This window comes from Hyla sarda, chromosome 8 (genome assembly GCF_029499605.1).
Source record: "Hyla sarda isolate aHylSar1 chromosome 8, aHylSar1.hap1, whole genome shotgun sequence".
NCBI classification, from domain to species: Eukaryota; Metazoa; Chordata; class Amphibia; order Anura; family Hylidae; genus Hyla; species Hyla sarda.
In genome coordinates, this window is record NC_079196.1 from 212163277 (window position 1) to 212175821 (window position 12545).

Consider the following 12545-nt stretch of genomic DNA (forward strand, 5'->3'; position numbering starts at 1 on the left):
TACAGACGGATCATTTCTTTGTCATTGGGAACAGGTACAAAAATCGGATCCTTTTTTTTCCTTCCCTGTATAAGTATATGGAGGAGGCCGACTCACCTGTAAACACTGCGGGAGGCTCAGAGCTGTTGGGCTTTGTCACATAGTAGCAGATATGACCAGAAGTGTGACACGGGGTGAACAGACACTTGACGTGCAGGGACCCCACCTGGTAATATAGGACGAGGTCAGGACAATTAGAATAAAAGGTACATTCATAGTGTGGTAAGAACGTATGTTTGCTGCAGGTCTATGAGCGCAATACGATCGTATCTTTGAATACACCCTAAAAGAGTCCACAAGTAATCGTTGTCTGCTTAGAAAAAAACATCTATTCCAGCAGGTGTGTAAGGAAATACACAGAATTAGGGAACAATAAACTGATGCCATAAGGCAGTGTTTCCCAACCAGGGTGCCTCCAGCTGTTGCAAAACTACAACTCCCAGCATGCCCGGACAGCCGCTGGCTGTCCGGGCATGCTGGAAGTTGTAGTTTTGCAACAGCTGGAGGCACCCTGGTTGGGAAACACTGCCATAAGGGCAGCACAGAGCAGCAGCTTACCTGAAATGTTGTCAGATGGGAGACCCTCTGTGTTACCGCTCCCACCCTGCTGTCACCTCCATAGACTTTTAATCCAGGAACCATTTTGACGAGTTTCTCATTGCCTCCCGCGTGGTCCCTGTAGATGAATAACGTATTTGCATTATAAACTTTTAAAATATCATCTATCTATATATATGCAAACTGGTCCCTATATTGTGCATAGTCACTGCTCCCTGTTTATTCACACTACTTCTCTACAACCATGCTGTTCCCTGTATATATGTATATCCACTCTCAACCCTGTATATACACACTGCTCCCTATATATCCACACTATTCCTCTATACCCGTGGTGGCCCATAGATAGAGAGATCTCTCTATCTACATATACATACAGAGAATAGACCCAGTATATACACTGGATATATATCTCTATATATACACACACACCTATACATACACAGAATAGACCCAGTATATACACTGACCTATAATATATATATATATATATATATATATATATATATATATATATATATATATATATATATATACACATACATACACACACACACACACTACTCCCTTTATATCCACACTATTCTTCTATACCTGTGGTGGTCCCCATATATACAGACTAGACCCAGTATATACACACTGCTCCCTATTTATCCACACTATTCCTCTATACCTGTTGTGGTTTCCGTATATCATATTTTATATAATTTTTTTTTTTTATTATTTTTTTTTTCTTTTTTCTTTTTTTATGTATTCCCCCCCCCCACTGGTCTCTATATTGTGAATAGCCACTGCTCCCTGTTTATCCACACTACTTCTCTAAAGCCATTCTGTTCCCTGTATATATGTATATCCACACTGCTATAATATATATATATATATATATATACACACACACACACTCAACCCTGTATATTCACACTATGCCTTTATACTCATGGTGGTCCCTGTATTTGTATAGTCACACACACACACACACACACTAGACCTTATTTATCCACATAGTAGATAGATATATATTACACCCACCCACTCACATACATACACACTCAGTGCTCCCTGTATACAGACTTTCCCCCTTTTATCAGCACATTGAGCCCTGTATATATAGTTACACTAGAGACAGAACCTTAGTGTTATTCTTTCTCTCCCCCTGTGCACTTGTGCTACGGCTCCTGGGCTCCGATGTAAATCCCTACTCTTATAATTCTGGTGTCTTTTCGTGTGGCAGATGTGTTATCGAGCCCCGGGTATAACTGCTACCTCTATAACCCCCCATAGTTACGCCCCTTGTGCCATTGCAACCGAAACAAACGGCCCTGTACTCTACCAGTGATGGTGTGTGGTGAGGACTGACGTGAGGTTCACTCCATGTTTCTTCACCGCATCAACAACCTATAAACAAAGACACGTGTATTACACTTTACCTTTCTTCTGCTTAGAAGGGGATTCACTATTATGCATCAGACAAGCACATGGATCCTCCATGACTACAGACAGTAGCGGATGAGACAGAGATGACTGCAGGATCAGACTACACAGGGTTTGTTTGTAGTCTGTAACCATGGAGACACATAGATCTGCATAGGAGCTTTATACATAGAACAGTAGTAGACTTATCTCGGTCTATATGCAGAGTTTCTTCACGGTGATGACGGGGGCAACCGCTAATAGCCACCACGTTGCCAGCTTTTAACTGTTTAAATGCTGCTGTCAAAACAGAGTTGAGCGTGTGTCATTGGGAACACAGCTCCCCGCGATCGATCCATTGTCATGGCAGCCTGAGGCCTGTACTAGGCTTCTGTGGCCGCTGTGACTTTTCGATCTAATGAATCAATCAATAGGATTCTGATGCACTGTTCACATGGTGGAATTTCCACAGATTATGTTTCTGCGGCGGAAATCCTGATTCCGGCGTCCACAGAGAGAATAGAAATGTCTATTCTTTCTGCAGATTCCACTCGGAAATGCATTGTTGTACAGTGACCCCTCGACTTATGATGGCCTCAACATATGATCATTTCAACATATGATGGCCTCTCAGAGCCCATCGTATGTTGAAGGCAGCCTCGACATATGATGCTGCTGTGTGTCGGGTCCATCGTACAAACAGCTTTCTGACAGCGCTGACAACTTCAGCAACTGACAGATAGTTGTATAATGTCCCCGTGTGCCCTGTTCTGCCTCCTGTTACTCACATGCTGTCCTGCTAACTCACGCAGGCTTCCACTGTGAGCTCCGTGTAAGCCCCACCCCCCAGTGCCGCCATAGCCAATAGCCTGCAGCATCTTGCTACAGGCATCCAATGAGCTGCTAGCTGCCCTCCCCTTCCTTTCCTATAGAGTTGTAGTCGGCAGGATGGTAATGGAGGAGATTCTGTCCCCCCTGAATGTATTTAAAGAACTGTACAGTACTGTATGCGATGTCACACATCACATACAATACATATACACACTATACACCCCATACATCAATGTTACCCTATCGGTGTGCCTCCAGCTGTTGCAAAACTATAACTCCCAGCATGCCCAGACAGTCAATGGCTGTACATGCATGCTGGGAGTTGTAGTTGTGCAACAGCTGGAGGCACCCTGGTTTGTTAAACACTCCCCATACACTCCACATACACTGGTCATCCCAGAACCAATTAGCAGTTTCCCATAGAGATATGTATTCAACATACAATGGTTGAACCAATTACTATTTTTACGTAGACATATGTACTCAACATATGATGGTTTCAACATATGATGGTTCTCCTGGAACCAATTAATATCATATGTTGAGGGACCACTGTATATGAGACTTCAAGTGGTTCTAGCGCCCACCAGAACATTGAAAATATGCGGAATGTCAGCTCGTGTTTCCCAGACGTACATTCCACACTTTTTTGGGCCATGTGAACATAGCCATAGACTCTGATACCCTGCCTCACATTTACCCCATGATGAACAGAATATTTACCTTTTGCGGCTGCACAGGGTCCACAATGGCGGCCTCCTTGGTCTCCTCGTCGATCAGAAGGTACATGTAGTTGTCCGTGAGGGCAGGAAGCAGCTCGATCTTCATGTTGCGCTGAACAACCAGCTTGGCCTTTCGGAAATCAGATTCTACGTCTTTTATGGGGGTGCTGGTCCCTAAGTGAACGAAGCCTGAATGAAGAGAAGAAAAATAAAATGATTATGATAATTATCCAATTGTGGAAAAACCTGCAAGAGACTTAAAAGGGGTACTCCGCTGGAATTTTTTTTTTTTTTTTTTTAAATCAACTAGTGCCAGAAAGTTATACAGATTTGTAAATTACTTCTATTTAAAAATCTTAATCTTTCCAGTACTTAGCTGCTGTATGCTCCACAGGAAGTTCTTTTCTTTTTGAATTTCCCTTCTGTCTGACCACAGTGCTCTCTGCTGACACCTCTGTCAATGTCAGGAACTGTCCGGAGCAGGATAGATTTTCTATGGGGATTTGCTCCTACTCTGCACAGTTCCTGACATGGACAGAGGTGTCAGCAGAGAGCACTGTGGTCAGACAAAGAAAATTCAAAAAGAAAAGAACTTCCTGCGGATCATACAGCAGCTGATAAGTACTGAAAGGATTAAGATTTTTTAGTAGAAGTATTAAATTTACAAATCTGTTTAACTTTCTGTCACCAGTTGATTTAAAAAAAAAATAAAATAAAAAAGTTTTCCAGCGGAGTACCCCTTTAACGGAATAATCCAGAGCGCGCTCCGCACAGATCTGGACGTGACAGGGGATTTTTCACCTAAATCTGTCAGCACATTCTTCCCTTGGCTAATGGGAAAAGGTTTATACCGGGGTCAGTAATGTCAGATCAGACATTGGCCTAATATACAGCACACAAATAAAAAAGGACAATAAAACTGCTACATGTGCTGGCTAATGGGAAACTTACATCTAAAATAAAACTTCTGAAAAATCATAGTAACATGGCAGAAGTATTGATCGCTGGTGGTCTGGGCCCGAGATCCCTACTGATCTCTGAAATAAAGTGCTCGAGTATTGCGCCCCCTATGGCTCGCTTTGGTTTCCCTTGGAGATGTCTATTACACGCTGATCACAGTTTAAAGGCAGCGTTTTCCAACCAGGGTGCCCATGCTGGGAGTAGTAGTTTTGCAGCAGCTGGAGGCACACTGGTTGGAAAACACTGTATTATAGTATTATATTGATCTGTATCAGCAATCTGATGATTGCTCATACAAGTCCCCTAAGGGGGGGGGGGGGGGAGGGGAATGATTACATATAAATAAATAAATGTGTAATGCTGGGAGTTACAGCAGAAGGCACACTGTTTGGGAAACACTGGTTTGAGGGTCGGCTCACATGTGTGGATTTGCTGCAGATCTTGACCCGGTCACCCACGGATCGAAACTTACGACATATCACTATGACACGTTGAAAAAAAAAAAATATTTTATTTATGTTTTTTATCATAAACTTAGCTCTGCTACATCTGTGCATTTGTACGTGTATGTAACGGCAGGGATATGGTAATGCTCAGCCATCATCACTTAAAATTTTTGGTACAAACTACATAGTGGCGCCATTCACTGGAGAGGTTTCCATTGCATTGTGTCTGGTTTTATAAAGATGAAAAAAAAAAAAAAAATAATCTATAAAATGAATAATGAAAAGTTCTGCAGCTTCCCGATATGCTCGGGCTTCAGTTCCTGACCATTCCTGATACCTCTTCTCGCTGTTCGGCTGCGTTCACATGGCCGTCTAGACCTGTCCCTTTCTTCTCCCGTCAAAAATAAAAACAGACTTTAAAAAAAAAATTAAAAAAATATAAGCGGACAATAACGGATGTTATCCAATTGTATCCGTTATTGTTCAGTTAATAAACCAAAAAAAAAAAAAAAAAAAAACTGACATTAAAAGCTCACCTGTTTTCCATAGACTTCAATTTTGAATTTACTGTATCTGTTATTTCTTTCGTTTTGTTTTTTTTTGACGGGAGAAAAAAAATACTGCATGCACTGTCTTTTCTCCAGTAAAAATAAAAACGGAAAGGAGCGCAGACGGGTGCAAACAGATGTTAAAGGGAATGTAAAAAAATCCCATTGAGATCAATGGGATTATTTTACAACCGTTTGTGATGCGTTTACAGCCTGTAAGAATGGAACCTAAACGGCCGAGTGAACGCACCCTTAGTAAAGGAGTGCACTCATATACATAGGCTGCAAAACTGCCCTAACCTGAGAACTCTCACAGCTGGGGGTTTGTTACAAATGCTTCCAGCCTAGACAGCCCTGGGCGAGCTGAACAGTCAGGGCTCCAAGCAAGAGATGTTACAAACACCAGTACATTGTAACAAATGATCAGCAGAGTCCAGACTGTTCTACAAACCCTCAGCTGTAAGAAGTATTCATATGAATATTCTTATGTTTTACAGCGTGTTCACACTATATATGTGCCTCCAGGGCATGGATATACAGAAATTGTCAAAATAACCTGCCAACATTTAAATATATATAAGTTACACACACACACACACGTATACATAGTTACACACACACACACACACACACTCTAGGGATCCTGAGTTATATCCTGTATTATACTCCAGAGCTGTACTCACTATTCTGCTGGGGAGGTCACTGTGTACATACATTACATTACTTATCCTGTACTGATCCTGAGTTATATCCTGTATTATACTCCAGAGCTGTACTCACTATTCTGCTGGGGAGGTCACTGTGTACATACATTACATTACTTATCCTGTACTGATCCTGAGTTATATCCTGTATTATACTCCAGAGCTGTACTCACTATTCTGCTGGTTGAGTCACTGTGTACATACATTACATTACTTATCCTGTACTGATCCTGAGTTATATCCTGTATTATACTCCAGAGCTGTACTCACTATTCTGCTGGTGAGGTCACTGTGTACATACATTACATTACTTATCCTGTACTGATCCTGAGTTATATCCTGTATTATACTCCAGAGCTGTACTCACTATTCTGCTGGTGAGGTCACTGTGTACATACATTACCTTACTTATCCTGTACTGATCCTGAGTTATATCCTGTATTATACTCCAGAGCTGTACTCACTATTCTGCTGGTGAGGTCACTGTGTATATACATTACATTACTTATCCTGTACTGATCCTGAGTTATATCCTGTATTATACTCCAGAGCTGTACTCACTATTCTGCTGGTCGGGTCACTAGGGAAGATTTATCAAAACCTGTCCAGAGGAAAAGTTGCCTAGTTGCCCATAGCAACCAATCAGATCGCTTGTTTCATTTTTCAGAGGACTTTTCAAAAATGAAAGAAACGGTCTGGTTGCTATGGGCAACTGAAAGGTTCAGGTCTTTTCATGATACACTACAACAGAAGCTTTATTTAAAAAACAAACAAAACAAAAACACAGACACGCGATAGAGAGAGGACAGTGAAAGGAAACCTCGGCTATGGTGAATCACATGGGCACAAAGGTTGTTGTGTTGTTTGTACCAAAAAAAAAATGCCACGTCATGATGATGGCTCAGCTTTGCCTCCCTGTCTTATCCCTGTTTACATGTGTGGCCAAACACACACCCAAATGCACAGATGTAGCAGAGCTAAGTCTGCTATTTGCAACATATAATTAGGATAGGTTTTATATAGTTGTCTATAGCCGTCTGATGATCCAGCACTGTTGTCCAGGATTAGAAAAGCAGAGCTGATATCTTCCAAAAACAGCGCCACCCCTTGTCCTCAGGTTGTGTGTGGCATTACAACAATGTTTTCCCCAAACGGCGTGTCTCCAGCTGTAGCAAAACTACAACTCCCAGCATGCCCGGACAGCCGAAGGCTGTCCGGGCCTGCTGGGAATTGTAGTTTTGCAACAGCTGGAGGCACACTGGTTGGAAAAACACTGTATTACAACTCTGTTCCATTCACAGTGATCAACTTTGATCGCAGGGTCTAAAGGGTTAATGCTGGGCATCGGCCTAATCGGCGATGTCCCTCATTAGCCACAGGTCCTGGGTGCTGACAGCAGTCGGGACCAACTGGCTATGATGCAGCTGAGCACGCTTCATAGTTTGGGAGTAGGACAAGGGCGTAAAGGTTTGCCCTTTGGTCCTTAAATGGGCAAAAAAAATTCTTTATATCAACTGGCTCCAGAAAGTTAAACAGATTTGTAAATGACTTCTAATAAAAAAAATCTTAATCCTTTCACTAATTATCAGCTGCTGAAGTTGAGTTGTTCTTTTCTGTCTGGCAACAGTGCTCTCTGCTGACATCTCTGCTTGTCTCGGGAACTGCACAGAGTAGAAGAGGTTTGCTATGGGGATTTGCTTCTACTCTGGACAGTTCCTGAGACTGGTGTCATCAGAGAGCACTTAGAAAAGAACAACTCAACTTCAGCAGCTCATAAGTTCTGAAAGGATTAAGATTTTTTAATAGCAGTAATTTACAAATCTGTTTAACTTTCTGGAGCCAGTTGATATAGATAAAAAAAAAATGTTGCTGGATAACCCCTTTAAGAGGTCAAACAAAGATGCAATGTCTGTTTTCAGTCTTAAATGGGCGCTGTCAGATTCTAAAACTTTTTATGTGTTGTACATCTTGGCAAAACATTAACTTTTCATGAGAAAATGTTATTTCCCTTTTATAGAAATCATGACTTATAAAGAAAATACAACTAGATGTCCCCATACCATGCAGAATATAATCCTGTCCGGCTGCAGCATCATCTTTGTCCTAACTAAAGCACAGGCAGGGACAAAGTCCAGGAAGTGAGGACGAGACTAGCACATATCCTTTGCGCTCACTCCTGTCCTATTAGACTGCAGCATAAAAACCAGAGAGGAGGGGGTTACAGAGCAGCCTGCAGTGATTGGATGAAGAGACCCAACACAGCACAGCAGACTCAGGGAGGAAGTTAATGCATGGTGAGTGAGGGCGGGCTCAGTACTTGCCTCAGACACACCCCTTCCTCAGCAGTGGATGTCAAAATGAGTGAGCAGCAGAACAGAGGTATTTGCGAACCAAATACAGAAGACAGACACAAAGCATCTGCATGACCTAGTGAGGAACCTATAGAAGCACTTTGTTTTATGTGACATTACAGGTGCATTTTAACTCCTTAGCTACCGCTATATACATGGCCGTCACTAAGAGGCTTTTGGTCAGAAACAGGTCTCCCATGCTGGGATCACAAGAGCTCAGCAGTCCGTATTAAGACCCAGTCACACCAATGCTAAAGGGGTAGTCCGCCCCTAGACAATGTTATTCCCTATCTAAAAGGCGCCCCCCCCACCACCACGATCTCTGGGCCAGTGTTGCATAATACAGCGCAATTCTGTAGTGTGAACATACCCCAATGCTAACATAGTGCTGGGCGGTATGGCCAAAAAAAAAAAAAATGTATATCACGGTATTTTTCTAAATGATGGCAGTTCCACTGTACTCTTTCCCCCCCCCCCACCCCCATGCACAACTGGGGGGTAACCTCATTTTCTAATAATTTAAAACAGTAATGAATGCAGTAAATTGCCCTACTTTACTGTCACGAGTACGGAATATTGTAGAAAAACTTAAATGTTCACACTAGTATTAATACAGATTTAAAGGGGTACTCGGGTGGAATTTTTTTTTTTTTTTTTTTTTTTTTTTTTTTTATCAACTGGTGCCAGTAAGTTAAACAGATTTGTAAATTACTTCTATCAAAAAAAAAATCTTAATCCTTCCAGTACTTATCAGCTGCTGAATACTACAGAGGAAATTATTTTCTTTTTGGAACACAGAGCTCTCTGCTGACATCACGAGCACAGTGCTCTCTGCTGACACCTCTGTCCATTTTAAGAACTGTCCAGAGTAGGAGAAAATCACCATAGAAAACATATGCTGCTCTGGACAGTTCCTAAAATGGACAGAGATGTCAGCAGAGAGCACTGTGCTTGTGATGTCAGCAGAGAGCTCTTGTGTTCCAAAAAGAAAAGAATTTCCTCTGTAGTATTCAGCAGCTAATAAGTACTGGGAGGATTAAGATTTTTTTTTAAATAGAAGTTATTTACAAATCTGTTTAACTTTCTGGCACCAGTTGATTTAAAAAAAAAAATTAAAATTCCACCGGAGTACCCCTTTAAATACAGACATGGCTCCTCTTTTTTGGTACCAGTTCTTCTGCTTCATTTTCTGCCCATTCTGAAACTTCCGCGCTCTCACTTACATGGTGCAACTGCAAAACCATTCCCCTCTCAAACAATGTCCTTCGGCGCGACATTCCGCCGCTCTACTTTCCCAAAATTTTCTATACTCTCGCCAGTATTGCGGTACATGAACAATTCATATCATAAAAAATAAAAAACACACACACACACACGTATACCGCCCAGCACTACGCTGACAGTTAAAATGCACTGAACTACATCTGTAGTAGTGTATTATATCAACGATCATACAAAATAAAAGTATAAAAATAATTAAAATAAATAAAAAAAAGATCCAACTCCTCCCCCAAAAGTAAGAAAAACCAATAAAAATTAAATGCATAAATTCCCCATATAAAATGCATTTTGGCATAAAACATGAGATTAAAATAAAAAAAAAAACAAAAAAAAACACTATGTATTTGTTATCACCAAACTATAAAAATAAGTCATTATCCATATTGTACAGTTTTATTTGTAATTTAAAAAAAAAATCTACATATTTATCTCTAATTTATATGAATATGTTCCTGAGCTCCGAGCCCCTTTACCACTGCTATATTAATATCATCATTAATATACTGTGGGTGCTTCGGTTGTTGAGAACTACAACTCCCAGTATTCTGGAAGCTGTAGTATCCCAACATCTAGAGTGCTTATAGTAGTGTTTCCCAACCAGGGTGCCTCCAGCTGTTGCAAAACTACAACTCCCAGCATGCCCAGACAGCCTTCGGCTGTCTGGGCATGCTGGGAGTTGTAGTTTTGCAACAGCTGGAGGCACCCTGGTTGGGAAACACTGGCTTATAGGTTGGAGACCACTGCCTATGAATATTCCAGTCTCTGAGCAGTGCTGGGAGTTAAAGGGGTTATCCAGGCAAAACATTTTTTTTTTTTAAATCAACTGGCTCCAGAAAGTTAAACAGATTTGTAAATTACTTCTATTAAAAAATCTTAATCCTTTCAGTACTTATGAGCTTCTGAAGTTAAGGTTGTTCTTTTCTGTCTAAGTGCTCTCTGATGACACGTGTCTCGGGAAACGCCCAGTTTAGAAGAGGTTTGCTATGGGGATTTGCTTCTAAACTGGGCAGTTCCTGAGACAGGTGTCATCAGAGAGCACTTAGACAGAAAAGAACAACCTTAACTTCAGAAGCTCATAAGTACTGAAAGGATTAAGATTTTTTAATAGGAGTAATTTACAAATCTGTTTAACTTTCTGGAGCCAGTTGATTTAAATAAAAAAAAAATTTTTGTCTGGAATACCCCTTTAAGTTTTGCAGCAGCTGGAGGTCCACAGTTTGGAGACGACTGGGCATGCTGGGAGTTGTAGTTTTATGTATCCACATAATGGACTTTAGAGTCCCTGAAGCCCCATACAGAACAGGGTAGATACCATCAGGACTCACACACCCATCAGTCTTACTGGAGACACCTGTTTGGTTTCTCTACTTAAATGGGACAATGTTTAAATTCTTTAAGTCCAACAATTACATTAATGAGTGATAATAAGTATCTGAGGAGGAATCCTGTCATTATTCAGGCTGGAGACAGTCAGCAGGATTATTCCTCTCACAGCCCAGACAGGTACAGAATTCACTGTACACAGGGACCTCACCAGCAGAATAGTGAGTACAGCTCTGGAGTACAATACAGGATATAACTCAGGATCAGTACAGGATAAGTAATGTAATGTATGTACACAGTGATCTCACCAGCAGAATAGTGAGTATAGCTCTGGAGTATAATACAGGATATAACTCAGGATCAGTACAGGATAAGTAATGTAATGTATGTACATAGTGACCTCACCAGCAGAATAGTGAGTACAGCTCTGGAGTATAATACAGGATATAACTCAGGATCAGTACAGGATAAGTAATGTAATGTATATACACAGTGATCCCCACCAGCAGAATAGTGAGTACAGCTCTGGAGTATAATACAGGATATAACTCAGGATCAGTACAGGATAAGTAATGTAATGTATGTACACAGTGACCTCACCAGCAGAATAGCGAGTACAGCTCTGGGGTATAATACAGGATATAACACTCAGGATCAGTACAGGATAAGTAATGTAATGTATGTACACAGTGACCTCACCAGCAGAATAGTGAGTACAGCTCTGGAGTATACTACAGGATATAACTCAGGATCAGTACAGGATAAGTAATGTAATGTATATACACAGTGACCTCACCAGCAGAATAGTGAGTACAGCTCTGGAGTATAATACAGGATATAACTCAGGATCAGTACAGGATAAGTAATGTAATGTATGTACACAGTGACCCCACCAGCAGAATAGTGAGTACAGCTCTGGAGTATAATACAGGATATAACTCAGGATCAGTACAGGATAAGTAATATAATGTATGTACACAGTGACCTCACCAGCAGAATAGTGAGTACAGCTCTGGGGTATAATACAGGATATAACTCAGGATCAGTACAGGATAAGTAATGTAATGTATGTACACAGTGATCTCACCAGCAGAATAGTGAGTACAGCTCTGGAGTATAATACAGGATATAACTCAGGATCAGTACAGGATAAGTAATGTAATGTATATACACAGTGACCTCACCAGCAGAATAGTGAGTACAGCTCTGGAGTATAATACAGGATATAACTCAGAATAGTGAAGGAAAAAAAAAAAAGGATAAATTAATAAAAGGGCACGGTCAATGGTTTATATGTAAAAAATAAATAAATAAATAAATCCAAAATGGTCACTTTATATATCATATAAAATGATAAAAAAATAAAAACGAT

The 12545-nt window shown here is 40.8% G+C and overlaps 1 protein-coding gene across 3 annotated transcripts in view; it reads right to left on the minus strand.

The window, feature by feature from the left end:
* HAGH (hydroxyacylglutathione hydrolase) overlaps positions 1–12545 on the minus strand; it is a 56708-nt gene that overhangs the window by 43361 nt on the left and 802 nt on the right. For 2 of the 3 annotated variants that reach the window (XM_056533452.1, XM_056533453.1), the window contains exons 2-5: positions 3562–3749; positions 1928–1992; positions 598–715; positions 97–205 (exon numbers count right to left, since the gene is read on the minus strand). In XM_056533452.1, the coding sequence (XP_056389427.1) occupies positions 97–205; positions 598–715; positions 1928–1992; positions 3562–3749 (480 nt within the window). Of the gene's footprint in view, positions 1–96; positions 206–597; positions 716–1927; positions 1993–3561; positions 3750–6779; positions 6912–12545 lie in introns of those variants that run through there. The other variant, XM_056533454.1, reaches the window with a different exon arrangement.